The sequence below is a fragment of the Impatiens glandulifera genome, chromosome 1, assembly GCF_907164915.1.
Source record: "Impatiens glandulifera chromosome 1, dImpGla2.1, whole genome shotgun sequence".
In the NCBI taxonomy this organism is placed as follows: domain Eukaryota; kingdom Viridiplantae; phylum Streptophyta; class Magnoliopsida; order Ericales; family Balsaminaceae; genus Impatiens; species Impatiens glandulifera.
In genome coordinates this window covers 155,856,432-155,884,203 of record NC_061862.1, presented here as the reverse complement: position 1 = coordinate 155,884,203, position 27,772 = coordinate 155,856,432, and the positions used below count along the sequence as shown (strand labels likewise).

At 29.4% G+C, this 27,772-nt stretch overlaps 2 protein-coding genes and 1 pseudogene across 2 annotated transcripts; 1 reads left to right on the top strand and 2 right to left on the bottom strand.

Annotated features, from left to right (window-relative positions):
• Positions 1-163: 163 nt before the first annotated feature.
• On the bottom strand, positions 164-1,558 carry LOC124920313 (annotated as a pseudogene).
• Positions 1,559-4,078: 2,520 nt separating this feature from the next.
• Positions 4,079-5,881, top strand: LOC124912335 (extensin-2-like). Its single transcript, XM_047452945.1, has one exon. The coding sequence runs from the start codon at positions 4,079-4,081 to the stop codon at positions 5,879-5,881; it is 1,803 nt and encodes a 600-aa protein (XP_047308901.1).
• Positions 5,882-10,277: 4,396 nt separating this feature from the next.
• On the bottom strand, positions 10,278-13,241 carry LOC124920312 (E3 ubiquitin-protein ligase BIG BROTHER-like). The gene is made up of 9 exons (XM_047460778.1): positions 13,095-13,241; positions 12,689-12,735; positions 12,462-12,598; positions 11,950-12,178; positions 11,473-11,519; positions 11,212-11,256; positions 10,799-10,929; positions 10,609-10,717; positions 10,278-10,542 (listed from the first exon to the last, which is right to left on the bottom strand). Exons 3-9 carry the CDS (start codon positions 12,582-12,584, stop codon positions 10,486-10,488), a joined length of 741 nt encoding a protein of 246 aa, XP_047316734.1. The 5' UTR covers positions 12,585-12,598; positions 12,689-12,735; positions 13,095-13,241; the 3' UTR covers positions 10,278-10,485.
• Between the last annotated feature and the right edge of the window lie 14,531 nt (positions 13,242-27,772).

The window sequence follows — 27,772 nt, the reverse complement described above, 5'->3', positions numbered from 1 at the left end:
GTTTTGGAATATTTGAAGATTAAATTATTTACATAAATAAAAAAGAGATATGGGCATATTAGATTTATATTAACATATTAATGGTGTAAAAGAAATTGACTGACAAAAAAATAATTTTACTATTTTCTTATAGTTAGGGAAATAAAGAGTAGGGCAAGTTTTGAAGAAGCAAAATGATTTCAATCAATTGAATTGCAATTCTCTACATAAAGAATCCCAAACAAGCATATAATATAAGAGACAAGACCATTCACAAGAGCACAACTCAAGGGAGAAATGGTCTGTTTCGAATTTCGATTCTCATTAACAGCCGTTCTGATTTAAATGAAAAAATAAAACAAGAGTGATTATTGCTAAAGAAAAACACCGTAATTCTAAGCTTATCTTGTTTACCTATTAAGAAGAAGAAAAAACATAGCCAACAAATTCAGTTAAAATAATATAACTATTGAAACCGAGGTCATTACCAATAAATAAGCACATCACAACGATTATGATAAACAATTGCCTAAAGAATTGGAGAAAATATCCACTTCAAACATAGGTTAATTCACCCGCCGCAAAATGTGTAAAAGCTAAAGCAACCAACCAAACAACAAATTATGGGATATATCGACCTATGGATTTCAGAATATGAAACCGATGCATCTGAGTGAGAAAAGAATAACATACCTATTGATTTTGTGGTTTTCTAGTGCTTTGATTTGTTGATTTCTATAGAGACCTCAGTATAGCAAATGGGACAAGCCTGAGAGAAATAAAAGAAAGTTTAATAAAACAACTAAACTATAGCCATTCTGTAGGGTATCTGTTTTACCTTATTGATGCTAAGCCATTTAGTTCCACAATCAACATGGTAGGCGTGTTTGCACGGAAGGATCATTGGTCGGTTACCTCTTTTGCATTCCATCTGACATATTACGCATCTGTTTGCAACATACCAAAATTTTCAATGCTTAAACTTATTTAATTTCTCAATTCAATAACTAGAAATTTATAAGAAAGACCTCTCTGTTTTTGATTTCTTTCTAAAGAAGAATCAACGGCCCATGAACTTTTTGGCAGGAAGTAAGGATATCAGATCTGGAGTAAGACCCCGGCTTTGAGTCCCCGGCTTTGAGTCCCAACTGTCTCACCTAGTTCCAGAAGTTCCTACATATGGCAGATAACCAAGTTAGTATTTTTTGAACTCATTAGTTGCTCGAATATTGAATATTTAAGTGCTTGATTAGTTGAGTCTTTTTGAATAATAGATTGATTGATAAACTAATAGTACTTAAAAGACTATTTCAGGCTAAAGTTATCTTTTACAGCTATTACTAGATTACCATTAAGTCACTTTTAGCATAATTTGAGCAGAATCTAAATAGCATAAACAGCATATTTAACACCTTGAAGAATATATTGCCAAACCTCATAAGTCATATTGTCGGGATCAACATCATCTTCCCGAATGACCTGAAAACAAATAATGGTGAATAGAATTAAAGCATGTTTCAGTTCCAAAAGATAGTATATATGCATACAGTGGCACCGAACTAAGTATAAATGCTCCAAGAACGAAGGAAATGTCATGACATTTGCGGAAGCAAGGAGCATATTCCAATTATGGAGTTTCATTATGCAAAAGAGAATTTTATCTAACACCATTGACAATCAGAACTCAAATGTTAAAATGTGACGCCAATTGATATAATCATGGAAAAAAAGGTCGGCTTAAGAGACCAAAAGGTCACGGGTTCAATTCCATATGGAAGCGCTTAGAGTTTAAGCGGGGGGTCATGCCTATGGGATGTCATACTAGTTCTCATTTAGTTCCCAAAAAAAGTCATGGAAAAAAAGAAAATGTCATTGTTTTTTATCTAACTCAGTTAGGATTTTAGTTTGGACCATTGGTTTTGATTTATCGAACCAAAAAATCAAACTGAAAAGGAAATGAGACTGATAGGGTTGGGATATTCTTGTAAATGAAGTAGAAGTCAAAGATGTAAAATAGAATATTGATAATTGGTCTACAACTGATTACAATTATTAGGACAAGTCATGGATTTACACCTCACAGCGGCACATAAGCATCTATAAACTAAGACAATCTACATGGCATTAGTAAATTCATAGTCCAAAAGAATTTAAACTTACAATCTATATTATTGGTGTTTGTATCTGCACTAGAATTATTCCCATTCCACTGTGGAGCTGTGTTTGCAAGTGTCAATCTTCATGTACTGCTTGAGAAAGGGAGATACCATAACAAAAGAACTGACCTTAAAGGTCCGCTGAAAACAGAGGATCATATATTGCTGACATTGTTTTCATTTATAGAAAGACAATCTTAGATACTACAGAGGAACAAGACCAAGAATTGACCAACAAAGTTAGAAAGGAACTCATAATCATTCGAACATGTCATCTCGATTTACTTTGGAATGCTCTCTTGTTAAGTTCAAGCCGAACAGACCACCAGATGAAAATCAGAATCAAAATCCACTTTTTTACAATTGAGGTCTCCATATACTTACCAAATACATGCCTCCTATAAGTCAGGAAGAACCGAGAGCATGACCCAATTATTCCCGAGGATATTCCACAAAAGGCCTAGAGACGAGATGCAAATGAACAATGAAGTAACAGATTAGAGGCGGACTGTCAATTAACCTGACAGATGTGGCATATGCTAGCAATGAAAACTCAGTTACAACTGAGGACATCGATACCAACGATCCCACAATAGAATCCTCTCTTAAATCTAATGCAAGGTAGAAAACTATCACTAGCTTGATCAAACATATCCACACCATAAAATCCATCTCAAATTAAAACAACAAATAAATAGGAGAATGCAATTTTAACATTGTTGCAACACCAGACATTATACCAAAAACTGATGCAGTTTTCCAACCAACAAAAAAACATAGAATTCACCCTAAAAGACACCCAATTGATACTGAAACCCTCCCAAATAACCAACCCAAAAGGAGTAGTACATGTAAGAATGTTACAAAATCATTCATTCTAAAAATAATTTCATTGTTCAACCTACCCCTATACACATTCAAACCAAGTAAGGAATTATGTCACCAATAAACCAATTTGTCAATCAAAATCTTTTTTATTTTATTCTAGATTTAATTTGTTGGGAGCAATTCTTCGGTTTCGATTTGATATGTGTAGAGATTAGCTAGCCTACTTTTCTAGTTTGAGCATTAAACCAGTTCAATGTGTGTGACTTGAACCCCTTGAAGTTAATGTTGTTCTTGGTGTTGATATGACTTAACACTCAATAGTTGTACCCCATATGTGTTTTGGATTCAAATTAGGAGCTTATTTGATATGAGATTCTTTAAAAATGTTGTTTTTGGTTGAGAAAGTAGATGAAGTCATTACATAACAAAAGAGAATGAAAAAGCAAAAAGAAATGGGAAACCAATGAGCAATGAAAGCTCATTTTCTACAATTGGAAGATGCATAATTCATCAAAATTCTTCTATTGTTAAAATAAAAACACATTAACAATCTTGGTCTAAATGCATTAGACTTAAAAGTCTTCCAAAAATAATGAGATGATGGCTACAAAATAATAATAACAATATCTTGGAAATAATTAGAATTAGTAAGTAGTACATGGTGGAGATGTCATTTGTCATATAACAACAACCAGGACCCACTCAAATCTAAATGTCAACTAAGGAACCCTTCAAGCCATTGCATTATCCTGGATTTTTTAATAATTTAAGAATCAGCTAGCTAGAAAGTATGAACATTGACCATTTCCAGGCTCCTAAACAAAATCAATTAGACAAATGCCCCACTCATTAGCAGTTGGTGAAGGTAAATGAGAGAATGATGCTATTATTATTATTATTATTTAATGGAAACATGAATTAACACACAAAAGACAGATTCAATTATGAGGTGATAACTCTGTATATAAAGGATACAAGTTCACAATGCAAAGACATCATCATCAGATAGTTAGACCTTCAAGTAAATAGATAGAGCTCAACAGAGTTTTAATATTGAAACTACTTCCTATTGAAGTTTAAGCAAGGGTCTGTCTACCTATTGAAGTTTGCCACAGATGGTTACTTCTTGGCCATTGGCACTAATATGTGCCTTGGCTATATCTTTCATTGCCACTCAAGTAGTGGCTGACTATGATCATGCGTCCCCGCCACCATATGTCTACTCACCTCCACCACCGCCGGCCTATCTATACAAATCACCGCCACCACCACCATACATCTACTCTTCACCGCCACCACCACCATACATCTACTCTTCACCGCCACCTCCTCCATACCTGTACAAATCTCCACCTCCACCACCTTATGTCTACTCATCCCCACCACCACCATACACTTATAAGTCACCTCCACCACCAACATATGAATACAAGTCACCTCCACCACCAACATATGAATACAAGTCACCGCCACCACCACCAACATATGTATACAAGTCACCGCCACCACCACCTTATGTCTACTCTTCTCCCCCACCACCATCTTATGTCTACTCTTCGCCCCCGCCGCCACCATACGTATATAAGTCTCCACCACCACCTCCATATGTATACAAGTCTCCACCCCCACCCCCATATGTATACAAGTCTCCACCACCACCACCTTATGTTTACACTTCGCCGCCACCTCCCCCGTATGTATACAAGTCTCCACCACCACCACCATATGTTTACTCTTCGCAACCACCACCACCATATGTATACAAGTCTCCACCACCTCCACCATATGTATACAAGTCTCCACCACCACCACCCTATGTATACAAGTCTCCACCCCCACCTCCATACGTCTACTCTTCACCGCCACCACCCCCATATGTCTACAAGTCTCCACCACCACCACCCTATGTATACAAGTCTCCACCCCCACCTCCATACGTCTACTCTTCACCGCCACCACCCCCGTATGTCTACAAGTCTCCACCCCCACCTCCATACGTCTACTCTTCACCGCCACCACCCCCGTATGTCTACAAGTCTCCACCCCCACCTCCATATGTCTACAAGTCTCCACCACCACCACCCTATGTATACAAGTCTCCACCCCCACCTCCATACGTCTACTCTTCACCGCCACCACCCCCGTATGTCTACAAGTCTCCACCCCCACCTCCATACGTCTACTCTTCACCGCCACCACCCCCGTATGTCTACAAGTCTCCACCCCCACCTCCATATGTCTACAAGTCTCCACCACCACCACCCTATGTATACAAGTCTCCACCCCCACCTCCATACGTCTACTCTTCACCGCCACCACCCCCGTATGTCTACAAGTCTCCACCCCCACCTCCATACGTCTACTCTTCACCGCCACCACCCCCGTATGTCTACAAGTCTCCACCCCCACCTCCATATGTCTACAAGTCTCCACCACCACCACCCTATGTATACAAGTCTCCACCCCCACCTCCATACGTCTACTCTTCACCGCCACCACCCCCGTATGTCTACAAGTCTCCACCCCCACCTCCATACGTCTACTCTTCACCGCCACCACCCCCGTATGTCTACAAGTCTCCACCCCCACCCCCATATGTCTACAAGTCTCCACCACCACCACCCTATGTATACAAGTCTCCACCCCCACCTCCATACGTCTACTCTTCACCGCCACCACCCCCGTATGTCTACAAGTCTCCACCCCCACCTCCATACGTCTACTCTTCACCGCCACCACCCTCGTATGTCTACAAGTCTCCACCCCCACCTCCCCCGTATGTCTACAAGTCTCCACCCCCACCTCCCTACGTCTACTCTTCACCGCCGCCACTCACATATGTATACAAGTCTCCACCCCCACAGACCCCGTCGACAAACCAGCCTGGATCAAGTCCCATTACCAATCTATTATTATAAGTGATATTTCATCAATCCTCCATTGGTTTAAGGCTGATTAAGGATACAATTTATTTCATGTAAGTATGCTCATGTGTATATTCAAGCTATATAACAAGTACCATATGACCCCAAAAAAAATGATCAGCTAATGCTTTCAACTTGATCTTTCAGGATATAAATTTGTTTAAAGGAATCATTGACGCAAGAATAAAGATATTGACATTCACCTGAGATTGGAAAGTTATGGACTTAGCCAAAAAAAATGCTGCAAATTTCAATATGTTTCTACATGTTACCATTGTAATAAAAATCCTTATTTGGTCTTATAATAATATGCATTATTTTTTTACTATTATGCACCAAGATTTCTCTTTGGTGGACTATTTTAAGCAAAAATTAATGAATGTGTCGCTTTCTGTTTAAAAGTATTTTAGATGAACTCAGTAGAGATCTTTATTGTTGTTGGTTATTTAAATTGTTTGACACAAATAATAAAAACAAGATCACCAAAACAGAATAAGGCATGATCATCTTTGGATCAATTTAATCTGAACTAAATCATTAGAAAATGAATGTATACATGTGTGTGCGAGTGTTAATTTCCATGTATGCTTGAGAGAATGAGAGAATATCATAACAAAGGACTGACCTTGTATTTTCCAGAGTATAAAGGTGCTTCTGAAAACAAAGGATCGTAGCTGACATTGTTTTTCGTTTGAAGAAAAACAATCTTTGATACTCCTTAGTCTTGAATGAAGAAATATTGCACGCATAAGCGAAAACCGAAATCATGCACCATATCCAGGAAGCAAGGCCGTAATCGTATCGGTAATTCGACATATGGTAATCAATTGTCCGAGAAATGATCGAGTTCATCCATTACTTTCTGATCAACCTAAAGCTGGCCGAGCTGAAGGCGAGAACGAGGGAGAGATTGGGATCAAGCGCAAGAGATGAGCGGGAAGAAGGGTTAACACAAATTAGGGTAGAATAATACCTAATTTGATTGCTATTTTGACAAAATTATTTATTTCGAATTAGTTCATATCTTTAATGGGAAAATTAATTATAAAAATTAGTATTTTTTTATTATTAATTTTTTAGTAAATTATCAATCAAAATGAATAATAATAATTTTTTATAAATAAGAGAAAAATTAATAATAATAATAATAATAATAATAATAATAATAAAAATGAAGATTGGACAGTCTAACTATTAAAAAAAAAATAAGCTTCTTTATTTATTTATTTTAACTCACATTATATATCAAAATAACAAATTAAGAACAAATAGTTGATTACACAACCAAATCAATTATTTGTGTTAAAATATTAGTTACCATCATAGTTTTGAAACCAGTCGACCGCAAACTCGGTGAACTGTTAGTCAAACTCGGTGAACTGTTAGTCAAACCGGGTTGGATTGATAAAAAATTCATAAATGCAATCAACCCAGTTAAACTCGATCAGCTCGTCGGTTGGACCGGAAATTCGGCAGCCTAAGTTAATCCAGCAGGTTTATCCTATTTTATAAAAAAAAATTATATTTTTTTCACTTATCACTCTCTCAATTCTTTCGTGGTTTACCTATTTATAGTTCAATGGGGATAGATTACCGATTTCTAATTTTACACACTGACAATGACAAACTATTTCATTCACCTCAAGCTCTATCTTCTATCCGAACCAACTCATTCTGTTTTTACCCGACTAAAAACGATTTAAGGTGTCATTTTAAGTCCTAAATTAAACCTAGTTTCTTTTTCAGATTGTAATTGCGAATCAATATTTTTTATTTTGATCTCTGGTTTGACTATAATTGTATAAATAATTTGATAATTTTTTACTATTTTGTATTATTTTATTATTATATGAAACTCATTAGTTAAATTAGTTGACTTGTCTGTCAGTTCAACTAATTGACCCACCGATTGAACTTGTAACTCATTCTATTCATGGATTAATGATTAAAACTAGGACTTACCCTACACTATATTATATTATAAACAAACATATTTTCCTTGCCAACAAAAGAATAAGGATTTAAATCAAGAATGATAGCAAAATTACATTTTTTATTCAATACTTAATGATATATTTTTATTATCTATCACCTAAATGATAAAATAAGTAACACGATATATATAACAGGTCAAGAGAAAAATCCTATAAATAATTTTACAAATTGTCAAATATTGTTATCAGATCCTTGGTTTTATATTATAAATGAGAAAAGAAAAGTAAGATGAAAAACATTTAAAATAAGATTATATTGAATTAGATATAGAAATTTATAATTTTCTTTCTCAACTTTGTTGAACTTATATGTTATTTTACATTGTTTCTGATTTATTTATTATTTTTTATATAATGTTTTAATTAATGCTGTACTTAAATCAATAATCTGAAAAAAAAAAAAAAATCATTCTTAACTATCCAAGGAACCTGTTTAATTTATTTTTGCTGTCTTGTTATCTAGAGAGTTTGTTTGTTAGATTTTTTTTCAAATTTCTTATAATTTCCTTGGTATATATTAGTATTGAAATGTGGGTTGCACAAATAAAAACACGTAATGTATAGTAAATATTTTCAAAAACTACTTAAAAAAGAGGTTTAGCTCATTGCATTGTTAAAATATTACATTATAAAAAAACACAATTATATTTATTTTTAATTTTTTTGTTTTTTAATCAGTTAAATATTAATAAAAAGTCTTCTGTATTGATTACAGAAGTCACGTAAGTGGCATAACAAAGATGAGATGAGTTGAAAAGGAAATCTTTGATAATATAATAATTTTATTGACTGAGTTGAATTCTAGAGTTACAATTTAACTTTATATAAATTTAGATTAATTAAATTTTATCTTAAATTAATTTTTTTTCTTTGTACCCTAACAAATCTAATATTTATTTATTAAATAAAAATTTAAACAACTTAAATATAAGAAACCATATCAATTATCATGAGATAAATGCAAATTAATTATTATCTTTAACCCATACAAGAATGTAACCTATTATAATTTTAATTAGTTAGGTTTACAATTCGGATCAGTTTCATGTTGACGGGGATCAGTTTCATGTTGACGGGTTCGAATTGACAGGTTAACAAATTGAGCGATACTAACATGAGCCTGACATTTTAGTAATTTGTGTCAAAAACATAATTTGACATGTTCATTTGTTATTGACTCAAACACGACCCGACCCAACATGATTGACCCGATCTACCTAATTCAACTCGAATTCAACCGATATAATTAATTCACATATTTTTATTTCAAATTAAAATGACATCAACACAAAACAAAAATCAAGCTAAATCACAAATGTGTTTACATCCTACAAAAGAAAATGAGTGAGTAGAAAAAACACACAAAACTCAATAAAAGAAACTTGTAAACATGTTATCGGGTCTACTTTTGATCATTTTATGTTGACTCAATTTTGACTTATTTATTAATCAGGTTAAACGGGTAAACAAAATACATGACTAACCTGAATTTTTCGTGTTCATGCCATATTTTCGTGTCGAGTTTAAAATTGTCGATCACAATTTTAATATTGTCTTATTTTTCTAATTAAATAAAAAAATTATTGATTAATTAATTTAATTTAAACTTAATTTAAATATGTATATATAATTGGTTTCAAACTAGGCTTATTTTTACTTGAGATTATTTCAAAATAATTTGTCCATTCATTTCGTATTGATGAAAAATATTTTATTTGAGTTAAATAAATAAATAAATACTTTATTATAATGCAAGTTTTAACATTTAAAATATTAGATGGTACTTTTTTGTTTTAAAATTTAGCACATTCATCAATTCTGAAGGAAAATATAGATGAAGGAGGAGAAACAACCCTAAAATTTCATTGTATCAAATTAGTTTATAAATCAACCGTGTTTGTTTTGAAAATTTTGAAGATTAAATTATTTAAAAACACACATATATATATATATATATATATTAACTTAAATATATTAGATTTATATTAACTTAAATATATTAGATTTAGAATGATAGAAACCATATTAGATTTATATTAACTTAAATATATTTTTCTTAAGTTGGGACAAGTAAAGAGTAGGGGAAATTTTGAAGAAACAAAATAATTTCAATTGTAATTCTTTGTACAAAGAATCCCAAACAAACATGGTAAGAGAAAAGACCAAAAGAATCGAATTCAATTTCCACTTAAAAACTAGTTTCAATTCCCACTAAAAACATTTTTATTTAAATTAAAAAAAAAACAGATTTTATTGCCAAAGAAAAAACTACCATAATTTAAGCTTTTTATCTTGTTTATCTATTAAGAAGAAAAAAAAAACATACCCAACAAATTCAGTAAAATAATATAACTATTGAAACCGAGGTCATTACCAATAAATAAGCACATCACACCGATTAAGATAAACAATTGCCTAAAGAATTGGAGAAAATAACCACTTCAAACAAATGTCAATTCACCCGCCACAAAATGTGTAAAAGCTAAAGCAACCAACCAACCAAACAGCAAATTATGGGATATATCGACCTATGGGTTTCAGAAAATGAAACCGATGCATCTGAGTGAGAAAAGAATAACCTACCTATTGTGAATTTTTGGTTTTCTAGTGCTTTGTTTTGTTGTTTTCTATAGAGACCTCAGTATAGCAAATGGGACAAGCCTGAGAAATAAAAGAAAGTTTAATAAACAACTAAACTATAGCCATTCTGTAGGGGATCTGTTTTACCTTATTGATGCTAAGCCATTTAGTTCCACAATCAACATGGTAGGCGTGTTTGCATGGAAGGATCATTTGTCGGTTACCTCTTTTGTATTCCATCTGACATATTACGCATCTGTTTGCAACATAACAGAATTTTCAATGCTTAAACTTATTTAATTTCTCTATTCAATAACTAGAAATTTATAAGAAAGACCTCTCTGTTTTTGATTTCTTTCTGAAGAAGAATCCACGGCCCTTGAACTTTTTGACAGGAAGTAAGGAAATCTGATCTGGAGTAAGACCCCGGTTCTGAGTCCCAACTGTCTCACCTAGTTCCAGAAGTTCCTACATATGGCAGATATCCAAGTTAGTATTTTCTGAACTCATTTAGTTCTCGAATACTGAATTTCTAAGTGTTTGATTAGTTAAGTCTTTAAACTAGTAGTACTTAAAAGACTATTTCAGGCTACATTTATCTTTTTTACAGCTATTACTAGATTACCGAATTAAGCCACCTTTAGCATAATTTGAGCTGAATCTAAATAGATTAATTGATAAGTTGGGTTTATCAAACAAAATATGTGCATAAACATCATATTTAACACCTTGAAGAATATATTGACAAACCTCATAAGTCATATTGTCGGGGTCAACATCATCTTGCCAAATGACCTGAAAACAAATAATGGTGAATAGAAAGCATACAGTGTGTTGGTTCCAAAATACAGTATATATGCTACAGTGGCAACAAACTAAGTATAAATGCTACAAGATCAAAGGAAATATGTCATGACATTTGTGGAAGGAAGGAGCATATTAAAATTATGGAATTTTATTATGCTAAAGAGATTTTTATCTAACACTGTATACAATCAAAGAATACATTACCTGATTGTTGTTCGCATTAAGATAAACACGAGGACCTGAAAAGACACCTGCAAGCATTCATAAATTAAAACTGGTATTTCAAAATGCCAATTGATATAATCATGGTGAAAAAATAAAATGTCAACGTTTTTTATCTAACTCGGTTAGGTTTTGAGTTTGGACGTTGGCTTTGATTTATCAAACCAAATAATCAAACTGAAAAGGAAATGAGACTGATAGGATTCTTAGCCATCAAATGTATTGTTATTGTTGTAATGTAAATAATCAGGGTAGGGTAGGGTTGGGTTGGGTTATTCTTGTAAATGACGTAGAAGGAAAAGATGTCAAATAAGATATTGATAATTGGTCTACAGCCCGAGACAATTATTAGGACAAATCATAGATTTACACCTCACAGTGGCACATAAGCATCTATAAACTAAGACAATCTACATGGCATTTATAGTAAATTCATAGTCCAGGACAATTTAATCTTACAATCTATATTGTTGTTGTTTGTATCTGCACTAGCATTATTCCCATTCCACTGTGGAGCTGTGTGTTGACTACTGATTGTTCGAGGATTCTCAAAGTGCCTACTGTAATCATGGAGGATTGCAGAAGAGTGGTCATTGACCATATGAGTGTTGTTGTAATCATAATATGAATTCGGATCAGATAAGCCAAATTTGTACGGACTTGCTTGAACGTTGGAGTACATACTCTCCTGCAATTGTAAAGAATATTGTTGTTATGATAATCAAATGTCATATATATATTCATGATTTCTAGTCCTATCCCATTTTTTTCTTTCGAGACCAGGGTTTTTCCCGTGTGAGGAAGCTAGCACAACATCCCACCATCATAACCCCAACTTCAATCAAAATGCTTTCAATAAAAATCAAACTTGAGACCTAAACCTCTTCAAGACTAAAGGGATAGAGGAAACAAGACAGGTATGAAGAAGAATAGGTAGAAACTTCACAATGATCAATTATCAGTATTTTTACCTGACTGTAAATGGCATCTGCAAAAATGAAATTCACATGCTCATAAGCAAGACCTTCAAAGAAATTTACAAAGCTTCCAGCTGAGTTATAAGGAAAACTGTTATTTACATATTGCAGTTCCATTTTTTACCAATTCCCTGTCATACACACCAATGAAAATCTTAGAATCTAGAAGATGCTGTAAACCTGTAACGAATGAGAAATCAAAATAAATCCATAGATCATACCTGAAATTTCAGATTAGAGTAAATTTCTAAAGGTTGATGATCATAGCCTAAATAGAAAACAACAAGGATTATATAAATAATCAAAAGCTAAAATAAAACGTAAGAACGATTAAACAAGCAAGCAATCAAGAAGAAGTTTCACCATAACAAGAGATTTCAGCTAATTTCTCTCATTTATTATTAAAACAAACACGATACCTTTACTTTACGCTACATTTGTCTCATCATCAACCTCATTTCTCAAACAAACAAACAAATGATTTCGGAATAGAATTTTCAATTTTCGAAACAAAGTTGAAATGAAATCGATCCGTGTCGAATAGACAGGGAATGAGAATGAATGCGATTGAATAGAATAGAATAGAATAGAAGGTGATTGTTGAGATAGAATAAAGAGATTATGGACCTGATTTTGATCGCTTTTCTTGATCCAAAGGGAATAATCATTAGCTTTCTGAATACGAAATCGGCTTAGTTTCCTTATCGTTTGATCTTGTTTTACAGAAATGGATGAGATTTGGCCGCTTCTTCTCTTTACTCTCTCTATGAATGGTGAATGGAGGTGGCGCTTTTATGCGAAAGCATATAGACACGAGACCTCCATTGCATATCAAGCTTTTGCGGTTACTCTTGTTTACATGTGTAATTATTATTATTATTATTATTGTTAAGTTAAAATTAAATTATTGCAAAATATATTATTTCATTCTACTTTTTAATATTTTATTAGGTAATTTAAATTATTTGAAGAAAATTAAATAAAGTAATAAACTGATGTGATATATAATTATTTGAGAACTTATCCACTTTCGGTTATAGATAAACTCAATAAATAAACTTAAGTTTTTTTTTCTTTCATTTATAAGAATAAATAATAAACTAAATAAAAAAAATTAAAAAATTATATTTCACATCATTTTTATTTATTTATTTTGTCAAAACAACGTAGAGGAAAAAAAACTAGTAACATTGAATGGTATCGAAAATAATGTGAACTTCAAAGGAGAAAAAATTATATTTAAGTCCAACCACGTCTTTGCACATAATTCCCTACCATCAAATTTTCACTTTAAATCTTTTTTTTCTTGGCTGGTTTGGACAAAATTAATTATTTAAAAACATATTTTTAATATTTTATTAATTTAAAAGAAATAATATTTAATTATATATATTAACTAATTTAACAACATTAATTCCTTTTTAACTCCTAACTCCAAATATTATAATTTTTTCTTTAATCTATATGATTAATTAATATACCAAAGTCAGACTGTTACTTAATTAATATAAATTATCTTCAGCGGATAAAACTTGTGTGCATCAAAATTAGATAAGATAAAAAAAAATACAATAATGTGAGACTGTAGTTTGTTTGATTTTAAGTTTCTTTTACATTTTTTATGATTTTATTTTTAAATTGTTTGATAAAAGAATGTGATATTTGAGATTTTTTAAATTAATTATTAAAATATTTTTTATATTTATAATTTATTTTTAATAAAAGTTTTTTAATTGATAAATGAACTAATTTATTTAGAAGATGACGATGTTATAGAAAAAAATAATAATAAAAAACTAAAAATTCTTCTTATCGAAATTTTTAGTTTTTCATTTTAATTTATCTACACTATCACTCTAATTTTAACGACTAAATCACTTAATTAATTAACTAAATTATCAAAATATTATTAATTTTTAATAAATATTTTAATAATTCATTCGAAGTTACCCACTTTTCTAACTATTAATACTTTTTTTTTAAATCCATAAAAACCTAAGCTCAAATAAATTTTAATATATATATATATATATGTGATCAAATATTATTGACTAACAACCTATAGGCCTCGTTCGATAGTGGGGTTTTTGAAAAAACTAAGAGAGAGAAAAATTGGATGATGGGTAATAATTTTGAGAAAGTAATGATTATTTTTGATAAAAAGATTTAAAGGGTATTGATATATATAAATAAAATAAAAAATAATAATTTAAAATAAAGGGTATTTTTGTATTTTAGTTAATGATATGAGTGATGTGATTGGTGATAAGTAATTGATTGGAAAATAAATTTTGTATGAGTTTTTTAAATAATCCAAAGAGAACAAGGCCATAGTAATATATTTTTAATTTATTTTTTTAATATATTTTATTTATTTAAATATGTAATTATCATTTTAGCTTAAAATATTTTAAATAAAAATTAAATTTGTAATATTTGATTTTTTAAAATTTATTTTTTTAACTTTCCTTTTTAATATTTTAACGAAAATTGTTAACTTCCTTAATTAAAAGAAATAAAAAATAATTGAATGAAAACTGAAACTGAGAGAATAAAGATGGCGTGCAAATGAAGTGAGGGGAGAAAGAGAGATTCAAAGACACTCCTTTCCTTTTTCATCCTTTTATTGTCGGACAGCATGTCCAATAAAAAAGGTTAAAACCAATCATCAATATTAATTCACATCTTCATTTTTCTTGAAGTTTCTTCACCCAAATTATCAAGAACCATCACTCATGTCCTTTCAACATGCACTTTCTAAATAATGAGTTAGAGATGTGAAGAATCATCAACTCCAATTTCTTTTGTCTTCTTTTCTTGTCAACAAAAGTCACTAGAACCCTAACTTAACAAAAAGGCATCAATTCTTAGTGGAAGAAAAACCCCACTCGATCCCAACTCGATGAGATTCCACTCACTCGTTCACTCAACGACTTTTTCGTAATGGGCCGTGAGTCTAATAAAGACTCTATAATGCACATTTCATTTACCCAATTCTCCATTTACTTAATGAAACTTAGAACACTTGGTGGAGATTCATAAATTCGTGGCCTTGGTAGAAAAAATAATTAATGTCTGTACTCTAAAAGTAATACAACATATGCATCCACTTAGGGCAATTATTTAAAAAAATCAAATTAAAAAAATATGTATTTAGTCAAGTTTGAACCATTTATATATATAATTAACCAATTATCTAATTTTTTTTTGTTAATTTTATTATTAAAATATTATATATCTTTATATTATGGGTTCAAGGCTCATAACTCAATCTCTCTAAGTATTAAAAACTTTATTTACTTAGATATATGTTTAAAGTTTGGTATATATATATATATATATATATATATATATATATATATATATATATATACCTTCCCTTTATATATGAAAATCAAATGATGTTTATTAAATTTAGGCAATTTTTTATGTCTATAATGTTTGGATTGGGCTTTACAAGAAGGGGCTACCTCAAGTAAGGACATATTTTTTTGTATGTAATACTTTAAGTTGGGGTCATCTGATTATTTAAATAATTTTAATTGACATAAATTATTTAAAATATATATTAGTATTTAATAAAAAAAAATAAAAATATTTAATTAATAAATGAATTAATTGAAGAAATAATAATAATAATAATAGTAAGTTATTTAAAATTAAATAAAAAAAATAAAAATATTTAATTAATAAATGAATTAATTGAAGAAATAATAATAATAATAGTAAGTTATTTAAAAATCATTTAAATAACAAAATAAATTAAATTGTACAAATAATAAAAGTATATCTAAAAACAAATTTATATCAAGACTTACGTGAATTTAAGTACACCCAAACAAATAAATAAAATAAAATAAAAATTATGGAAAAAGTTTATATACGAATAGTTAAAATCTCGAGTTAAATATTTAAAATTTACGATTTTATAATTTCTCTTATCCCTAAACGAGGTAAGATCCACATTATTCACTCATTTTTATTCAATTATTCAAGTTATCCCCAATTCTCTCTCTTACAAAATCATCCTAATTTTAATTTCAAATTCGTCCTTGAGCACATCCTTATTTATTTATGTGTGTTTTTTTTAATATAAATGAATTTAATGCAATTTTTATTCTTAAAACTTCTATACTAATATAGACATAAAAAAACATTATTGTAACCATCTAATTAATGTTTATTTTTGTGTTGGCCATTGAGTAATTATAAGCATGGGACCCATGACTATAGGGACAAGATAGGATGGAACATTAGAACATGGTGTTGGGCTTTATTCATGTACAAACTCCTTTGTTTATTTTGATTCTATTATATACTTTTTAGGAGTATCATTCTTTTTCATTTGAATTATGTTTCAAATTTACATTTAAAATACAAATAGAACATTTTAATGAATTTAATCTATCTAAAGAAATTATTAGGGAAAATAAGTTAAGTATTAAACTTTTTTAACTTAAATTAGACAAGTTTTATTACATTTCTATAAGATTAAACCATTCAAATTATTTTTTCTTTCTCTCTAAGAGGGTGAATATTCATTCCCACTTAGTCTAGTTATTTGATTAAAGGAATACAATTATAACGTGTCCGCAAATTTTAAGATCTAAATTGTTGTTTTTCGGTTTGATCGATAGTTGATCGGAATGAGACGGGATGATATTTGTATTTCGTCTCGATTAATCCCGACTATGTCTCAAACACTAACCAACATAACTAATATATAACATTACCAATATATTTATTTGTTTTCGTATTTTATAGAAGTTTTAAGTTTATTTCTTTATAATGAGACAACAGATTAAGTATGTATCCCGCAAACAAACTTAATCAATTAACTAGACGCGGAACTTGTCGCCTGTCGAGCTCGAACCTAGAAATTTAGGGTTGATATTCACCTCTTGTTTCATTGTCAAATCTAAAAATTGTCTAAAATCTGATATTCAATTTTTGTATTTTTTTTCATCTTTTGAGTTTTTTTAATGAAATGACACTAATTGGTTTTCAAAAAAAATAAAATTTATTTCTTTATAATAACATAAATTTTTAATATATAATATTAAAATATTTGTTTATATAATTTAGTGAAATAATTTTTTTTTTTAAAGATTATAGTATAATGTTGTTCCGTGGATATTTTTCGAAACTAAACATGTGGGTGATGTGGGTGGTAATAAAATAAATCTATGTAATAGGAAGGATGGTAAATGTTATTAGCTTAGGAAGGGATGGTAAATGTATTATTAGCTTGATCCGCCTTATTGACCTCCGTAGTTACTTTGATTATAATATATTATTATTATTTATATATATATATATATATATATATATATATATATATATATATATATATATATATATATATATATAATTATTAAAATAAGTGTGAGTCAAATGCTGGTTAAAACGAAACAAACTTATTGTAAAACAATTTTATTTTATTAATCTAGAATTATTTCAAAACCATGTTTTAAAACTGTTTGAATCATTGTATGAAACGATTTTAGATTAATAAAACTATAAATTGTTTTAAAACCTTGTTTTGTCTTATTTTCTCAATAGTTTTATTTTTTTAAATCAGTCTTTTAGTTGCCCACTCATATATATATATATATATGGTTAAAACGAATATTGAACTCTCTTTTTTAATATATTTATACTTACCCATTAAATTTTATTTGAAAATAGTGTAACTATTTTTTATGATTTAATATGTTATCACATAAATTCAGTTACAACTTTTTTTTATCTCAAATAATCGAAGATTTAAAGTATTGAGTCGGTCCAATTACATCGATTTAATAGTTCAGTTAACTTCTTCAATCCTATTTCTAATATAAAGATAAAAATTACAATAATTTATTAACTTAAAAAAAAGTGAGATGAAGTCCCTTGTAGAGATAATTTATTTATTAATTGATAAATTATTAAAACAATTAATGACTATTAAATGTTAATAAGGGTTAACATGATCATATTAATTGGAATGTTTGAATTATTTTAATAATTTTAAATATTTTGCCAAGCAACTAATTAACAAGCTCCAAAGTTGTCATATTTCCATGTAATATTTATCATCATAAGTAAATATCACTCCACTTCATTATCCTTATTTTACAATTTCTTGTAAAGTTTTCTAACGATTTTTAATAGTGACAATGGATGATATAAATTCATTTTAGAATAATTTTTTTTAATTAAAATAATAATAAGGTATTGTTTTAAAAAACAATATGATTTTTAATAATTAATTTTTTGCATGAACCCTTTTTCAAAAACTATGTTTTTAATCAATCAAATAATAAAAGAACTTGTTAAGTCCCTTATCTCATCATAAATTACATATTTCATATTATTAATTTAAAATACTAATACTTCTAATATTTTAAAATATAAAAAAATTAAAAATATTCTAATCATTTTATTCAAATAACCTTTTTAACATTAAATAATTTTAAAATAATAATGGAACTCAACACTTTTTTTAAAGAATTTAGTGCAGGTTAATTTTTCGGTATCAAAATTTGTTTTATTATGCGTAAATGACTCTCATTTTTTAATATTTTAAAATTTATTTAAAGATAATTATATATATATATATATAACATGGAAATAATTTTTTTATAAAATTTATATATTGATAAAATAAATATTTTAATAATTTAATTCAAATCCCTCGAATTAGTTTTAGGTTTTTCGTCGCAACTTAAGTGGAAGGTGAAGGACCTTTTGGGATGAGCCGTCAATAAAATACCATTATAATATTACATCGAGACAATATGATAAAATAATGAATTACAAAATATTCATTTTTTTAGGACATAGAGAAATACCCAACACAAAATAAGCAAAATGATACAAAAATAACTTTATTTTAAAAATGTAACCGATTCTTTCCGGACATTGGCCATCCTCAAAAATTTCAGGTTTAACATTATACTTTAACAACAAATTCAATCAATTTATAATCCATATTATATTCAAGTAATTTATCTCTTTTTTTTTTTTTTAGTTTAAGAGTGGAAAAAAGAAAAAACAAATTAAACTTTTTTTTTAATATTTTTAAAAATATCCAATTTGTAAGATAAAATCGGATTTTGATACCACCCAAAATTGAATATATCTTTTCCATGTATCCAAAAAAAATCACTTTATTCTAAAACAAAATTTTGAATTTATAATCCATATTATATTCAAATAACTTCAAATCAAACTTATAACAGGTTGACCTAGGAGGTTCCTAACATTATTTTATTCATTTATTTAATAATCACATCGCTAAATTTATCAATTAAATTATTAAAATATTTTCTATTTAAAAAATATATATTATTAAATTTAGTTTAAGACCTCCTATCAATATTTTATAAATTATTAAAAAAAACTAATACCGAACAAGGCCTAATTGTGTGACTAAGGATGACAATTTGAAATCGTCCCGCGAAAATCGAATCAAATTGCCCCGTTTGGGACAATTTTTCTCCGATACCGAACAGAGATAGGGCGGAGATGGTATTTGTGTCCCCCACCCCGACCCGCCCCGATCTTACCCCGATTATTCCCCGAATACTATAAAACATAATTAAATATATTAAATCACCAATATATGTATTTATTCACTATAATAATTTATAAGTGGTGTAAGTTTATTTCTTTAAAATAATATAAAATTTCAATATATTATATTAAAAAATCATTTATATAATATTATTTTATAATTTATTTTAAAAATTATATTTTATTAACGGTGCTCCACAGGATTCTCCGAAACCGAACAAACTGAACGGGGCGAGGATGGTATTAAAAAAATCCCCGAAATAAAAACAGGACGGGAATGGTAAATCCATTACCCGTCCCGAACCGCACCATTGTCATCCCTATGCGTGACCATATCAATCTAATTCAAATAATATGAGTTAACTTCATAGAATGTTATCGTGTGAGATCACATCGTGAAATTAAGTACTATATTATTTTAAATAGTTATATTTGATTTTAAATTTGATTATTAAGGTAAAAATAATATTAAGGATATAAACATATGTTTGAACGAGTGAAATTGTAATTTTTGATAAGAATTCCAATTCAACCACAATTTGACAATTTAATTTTTATGTTTGAAAATATTATAAAATTTAATTAAATTCAAATTATTATATTTAAAAAAAATATATATAATAAAAATAATTAAATATATATTACCTGTATTATTAAGATATTAGTTTGACACAATATATTCGGATAGTTTATGTGACAAGAGTTTTTGTTTAAAGATAAATTCTCATTATAAAATAAATATAAGTTCGAAATGTCAACTTACTAAAACTAAATAAAATATAGGTTCTATATATTAATTTCAAAATTCAAAAAATAAAATATCGGTTCGACAGGTTAGTTTCCGAAATTAGAAAATATATATTAATTTGAAAGGTTAACTTCTTAAACTTAAAATAAAATATTGTTCGACATTTTAACTTACTAAACTAAAAATTAAAATTGGTTTAACAAGTTAACTGTGTTGTAATAACAAAATATTTTTATTTAAAAATAGAAAATTTATATTTAAAATTACAATTCTGAACTAAAAATAGTGAAATTTAAAATTATAAAAATATATTTTTAATTCTTAATTTTAAATAATTTATTATGTAAATTAGAATTAAACTCTAATTTTAATTTCAATAAAAAAAATATATATATAAATTGTGAAATGATCCTTATAGTGATATGTTATCATTTGTGTCATTGCCAATTTCCATCTTTAATGTTTCATGTGAGCTGTGATTATGGTATTATGGTATTAGTTGTTTTTCATTTATTTATATATATATATATATTAATACTTTATTTGTAATCTCATTTCTTTTTATATTACAAATTTTAGTTTCTTGATTTTATTTGTTATTTTTGGCTTTTTTTAGGTGGAATGCTCGAATGACCAGAATTACAAACTGGGGGCTTTTTATTGGTGCAAATTACAATTTTGGGCCTATATTTAAAATCTCACATATCGGGGTTTCACATGGTGATTTTGTAAAAAGACAAGGTTTCTCTCCAACGGACATCATCGAACTTCAAAGATCTTTGCCGTCGCCTTTTCTTTCTTCCTCACCTCCATCGCGATGCCCTACCTCCATCGAATTTTAAGGATCTTTGTTGTCTCTTTACCTCGCGATTTGTGGTTATATACTCTAATAGATAGGATTCTCATCTATCTTAAAATTTACAGTACATTTATATTCATATATTTGAATTTTAGATTATGTCAAGTATTTTATGATTTTTTAATTGATTTTTTTTTAGGAGAAAACAACTTAGTGTCATTTCATTAAAAAAAACAAAAGATGAAAAAAAAATATAAAAGTTTAAGATCAGATCTAGACAATTTTTAGATTTGACAATGAAACAAGAATTGAATTACATAAAACAACAATAATCAATTAGCGTCTATAGCGTTTTTACTTTGATTCTATTTGTGACTTTCTCAAACGAAATATCCATATTTGGAAAAGCTTTCTATTCTCTTTATTCCTTTCGATTCCTCTTCAGGATTGAATGAGTGAATTTTCATATGAAGTTATATCTCCCCAAATATCTTCAACAAATCTACTTCTTCCACTGTGAGTTCTTGAATTTCTTTCTTTCTAGATATTGTAGATTACTGCTCCAAAATAACATTTTAGCATACTTACATAGAAGAATCTTCCTTTTGTTTTATTCTTCATCCACTCTTAGATTTCTTCTCATGTTCTTAGAAATTTGATGATGTTAATGTTTGCAGCATACCTCCTCCAGATTTGTATTACAAAAGAGCATTCACCAAATAAATGGTTTATGTTTTTCTCAACTCCCGAACATATGACACAATTGATATCAGGAATGTTTATATATTTTTGAATTATGTCTTTTGTTGTCAACATTTTCTTGTATACCAGCTAGAGAATAAATTGGTGACGAGAAATAATCTTTGGAGACCATACCACATTATGCCAATCTACATCATGTTCTCTTGTTCTAACTATTTCCCATGCCTTTCCTGTAATGAACTTTTCGTTGCTATCTGTTTTCCAGCATATTTAATCATTTCTTTCATTGAGTTGTTTTTGCCTCATTAGGTTTAGGATTTTATCACCTTCTGGAGTACACCTTAGAAGTGAATCACATTTAACTTCATAGACGTCTTTAAATGAGTACTTGATGCATTTTTATTCTAACTCTGCTTCTTTGCATTTCTTTTTTGAATATAATAAGAATATTATCCAGCCAAAGATCATTTTAGCATAGTACTCCTCTTCTATTTCCAATTGTGGTTTGCACCATTTGAAAGACATCTTTTCTTGTTTTAAAAATCTTCTTCAATGATCATGTCATTCTTTCATTGATGATTCGTGTCCAAATACTCTACTATTTTTTCATAAATCTTGTATGCACTCATTTGACCCATATGGATTCCTCTTTTTGCTCCAACTCCCATAAGTTCCTGATGGTGAGGGCTTTGTTCCATTCAACACAACTTTTTATTCCTAGTTCGCCTTCTTCTATGGGAGTGCAAATATCCTCCCATTTGACTTTTTTGCCTCATCTGCCTTTTGTTCCCCATATATACTATCTCATGATTCTATCGAGTTCGGTCATTACTTTCTTTAGGATGACTATATGTTGTGCTACGTATCCAATAATTCCAAAGATGACTGTTTTAACGAGTTCGATTCTACCTATATAAGACAGTTTTTTTGTAGCCCAACCCAAGACAGAATTTCAAACATTTTCTACCAGTTGTCTGATTTTTTTTGTTCAAACCCGTCAGACAGCAAGTTCTGCGTCTGGTTAAATGATTAAGTGTGTTTGCGGGCTACATACTTAATTCGTTGTCCCATTTTTTTAATTTATTAGGTCAAGTATTTTAGGATTTTTTAAAGTAATTTCTTAAAGGGACTTTTTTTTAGGGATATGGTTTAGTGATATGTTAGTGAACATGATTGCATCAACAAAGAACATAATGAACATTTTTATAGGTTATCATTGACATACATACAAATGTAGCAAATGATTAAAATGATACATTCTCATGGTAGGGGTCTAATGCGATTAATTTCTTCTTTGATATTTGTCTTTTCATGCTTCAAATTTGATAAATTATCTTCAATACTTTTCTGTAACAAATAATAAAAATGTAAATGATTTAAAATGCATCGCCAATAAATGAAAGTACTAAAATGTTAGACAAAGATCAAAGAAAGTTTAGAAGTGAAGAAAAATAAAAAAAAGGTACAAGAAACAAAATCTATTGTATTGAATCCAATTAAGGTCAATCATGGTTGTCATCTTAACAAATGAATCAAGGCTATAAATCTTCTATTTGACCAAGTTCAACAAGGACATGATTCAACTGTCTAAACTTTTATTTGCCATGTCATAGAATTTATGTATTCCCTCACATAATATCAGATGGACCTAATCTTATTCTGGTATCATTTTATCACGATGCTACCATCCTGCCAAACTAGTAGTAATCATAAAATTTGCACCTTCACATTTGTAGTATTCACTAGTTGATTTACATTAAAAGTTTCTATCATAAATCTATAGAGGTGTTAGTAAGTTAGTCTTTGTTACTTCTGGTATAGAATTAATAATAATAATAATCTATAGAATCTAATCAACTAGTGAAAAAATCTATCACATTTGCACCTTCACATGTTTGATCTTGATACTTCTGCCATTGATTGTCTACACATTGCATATTGGCCATTACTAATACATTTTTCTTATTATTATTAATTCTAAAATTCATGTTTGATTAGGTCCTAATGAAAAAATTGAGGAACACATCTAGTCGAGGAAAACAAAGTCATTCAAACACATCGCTAAGCCAAGAATTGTTTTTCCAAAATTTCATACAATGAGTAAGAAACGAAGTTAGAATTTTTTATTCTCTTTTATTTCTCTTTGTGTAATTTTTAATTTCTCTAACATCACATTGATTATTTTCTAGGTATGTGAGATTAATACATTATGGGCAAGAAAATATAATGTTCATTACAGATGTTGATGAATTCTGTTTTTAGGATTTGGTGAGTTTACTGAATCATTGGGATATAACAATCAATCTCTTTTTAAATTTTTGTATAATGGGGGTGATGGTGCTTTAAGTCTCTTCAATAGTGATCAATATATGTTAGAGGTTATACAATTATTTAAGAGTTGTATAGATGTTATAATTCATCTTGACCATGTTGGTGGTCTAAACCAAGCTAGGGCTGCTTTGAACCAATAACCTTACAAGTCTTATACGTTCAACATCTTAAAGATGTTGGTGAAGAAGAGACTGATTTTAAAGCTAAAACAGTGGAAGAAGATAGAATGTCTCACGATTTTGAAAAAAAAAATTGAAGTTATTGTCAAAGAAGGGGTTATTGATAAAGAGTTTGTAGCTGAAGAGATTGGTGTAAAGGCACATTTTATTGTTAAAGAAGAGGATGTTGATGAGAAACAACATAATAATAATGATGAAGATATTCGACTTGAAGAAGAAGAAACACGTGTAGAGGAACATTTTATTGCTGAAGAAGAGGGTGTTGATGAGAATAACATAATAATATTGATGAAGATGAACGATTTGAAGAAGAAGAAATTCGTGAAGATTGTGAAGAAAATGGAAATAATAGTGAAGCGATTAAAGATGATGAGTTATTAGAGTATATTTATGAGAGTGATCGTGGTAGTTACATATGGGATGATGATAATAGTGACTATGAAGATTTTGATAAAAATGTAATACCTCATCAAACAAATTGACGGCCTAGTGTGAGTATAATGTATAATGTATCATCAGTTAATGGTTCTGAAAGATTTATGGTTGGGATGCATTTTGAAATTAAAAAAAAAATCCATTAGAATTGCAATTACAGACTATGCTTGCGATTGTCGTGTTAGTTTACAATGGTTGAAACAAGACTCTAATCAAATGAGGGTAAAGTGCGTGACAAATGGTTGTTTGTAGCATTTTTTTGCTAGTAAAGACAAAACACTTAAAAAATTGGACCGTAAAAATATACTATCCAGAGCATATATGTTATTTAGACAATCATAATCGGTTGGTTACTGCCCAATATGTTGCCTTGAAATTCAGGGACTGAATTTTATTATAACTAGATATCTTTGTGAGGACAATGCAACAATTATGTAAGAAGCAATTGAATTGTGATGTCACTTTGTCCCTTATGAGAAGAGCCAAGGGTTTCGTATTGGAAAATTTTAGGCAACAATGATAAGGAGTTTGCTGATTTGTGGAGGTAAATATTACTGAGTTGAAAAATAAAATAATGACACAAGTACATTTATCCTCCAAACCACCAAAGATGAATCAACTAGAGTGAATATTCAAATGATTCTACTTGTGTTTTGAGGGTTTGAAACATGGATGGTTGACCGAATGTAGACCCATTATCGATTTTGATAGGTTTTTCTTGAAAAGTAAGAGCAAAGGAGAATTACTAAAGGCAATTGGTAGAGATGTCAATGAACACATGTTCCCAGTTGCTTGGGCTGTTGTTGAAGGATAAAACTTATTATGTTGTGAGTGGTTTCTTAAATTCATAATTGAGGATCTTCAATTAGGGGAAGGGTCCAACTTGACAGTTATGTCTTACATGCAAAAGGTATTTTAGTAACATTATATCTTTCTTGAATCATTGTATTTTATTTATGTTTGTTTATGATCTTAATTTTTAATTCTTTGTAGAGCCTGATTAAAATTGTTGAAAATTTGTTACCTAATGTTGAATACAAATTTTGTTGTCGACATTAGTACGGAAACTGGGTCAGAGCTGGATACATGGGAGAGAACCTGAAGATTTTGTTATGGAATTGTGCTCGATCTACATATCTAGAACATAATTTCTAATCTTGAAGAGGTTAAGGAGGGTGCTGGTAAGTCTCTAATTCGAATAATGAAAAATGGTCAAAAATATATTTAAATGAGGACCCTAAATGTGACATGATAGATAACAATATATGTGAATGTTTTAATTCATTGATTTACTAGTACATGCAAGTCTATCATTAGCATGTTGGATCATATTAGGTTAATGATAACGAGGAGAATCGCGAGGTTGAGAAAAGAGTTAACCTATGTATGGTTTAGGGATATATCACATGTGGCAAGAAAGAGACTAGAAGTCTCAAAAGCTAGTTACCATAGGTGCAATTTAGATTTTAACGGTGATTTCGATTACGAGGTAACCGAGGGCAAGCATAAACACACTATGGACATAAGACAAATGCGATGCACTTGCCGACTTTGGCAAAAAACATGCATTTTTTGTGCACGTGAAGTATGTGCAATTTACCATTCTGGTGGTAGTTTTGAAGATTATGTATTGGTTTGATATAAACGAGAGGCCTTCATTAGGACGTATTCATTTTTAATTCCACCGAACAACGTAAATTATTATGACATAAATGTAAGGGTATGCCACTTATTTTACCACATGATGTGCAAAAGAAAAAAAGTATGAAGAAAATGAATAGAAGGTTACTCTCTTTTTCTTTATATATATATATATATATATATATATATATATAATAACGATTTTTATTCGATTTTACCCTATTTTTTTAAATTGAATAAATTTACATAATAATAAACATGAGTTTATGTACTCTAGGTCGATTTTTTTGTCCTGAATTTTTCGTAATTCGAAAAATTCTTCTAATTTTCGGTGGATCGTTTGCTACTCATATCCTTCAATTATGTTGGTGATGCTTTCTCGAAGTATGTGTCTGTCTATTTTTAGCAACAAAATTATCAAATTTAGAGTTATTTTTCATATTTTCAATATTAAGTTATTTGATTTGATCTTTAATATGGAGTTCCTTTTAAAAATATCTCCATAATTTGTACAAATTTTTACTATTTCGGTTATATATAGATGTTCAATTATCATTTCGCATGACCTTTTATAATGTTATTATCAACCCCAACTAATAATAATTTTAACTGTCGTTCAAAATAAAAATTTGGTCAATACCATTTCATTACATTATTCGGTTTGCTTTAATTCAACCCTACTCATTTAAAAACTCAAATTAGTTTATTCAACAAATTATATTATTATTATTATTATTAGATCTTGTCTATTATTTATAAATTATTTTCTCAATTTCTCAATGAAATTTATACCCATCTCAAATCCATTTGCTGGCTTGCGGCTGGTGACCGACCTTATTCTTCCCCCACCATATAAAATAAATAAATAAATAAATAAAAAATACCCTTTTCTCTCTCCACATAGTTTTATCAA

Coding starts and splice junctions, on each gene's coding strand:
- LOC124920312 (XM_047460778.1), bottom strand. CDS start 12,584: ATGGAACTGCAATATGTAAATAACAGTTTTCCTTATAACTCAGCTGGA. Junction 11,257..11,472: donor TTAATGCGAACAACAATCAG/GTAATGTATTCT, acceptor ATTTGTTTTCAG/GTCATTTGGCAAGATGATGT. Junction 10,718..10,798: donor AAGAAATCAAAAACAGAGAG/GTCTTTCTTATA, acceptor TGTTGCAAACAG/ATGCGTAATATGTCAGATGG.
- LOC124912335 (XM_047452945.1), top strand. CDS start 4,079: ATGGTTACTTCTTGGCCATTGGCACTAATATGTGCCTTGGCTATATCT.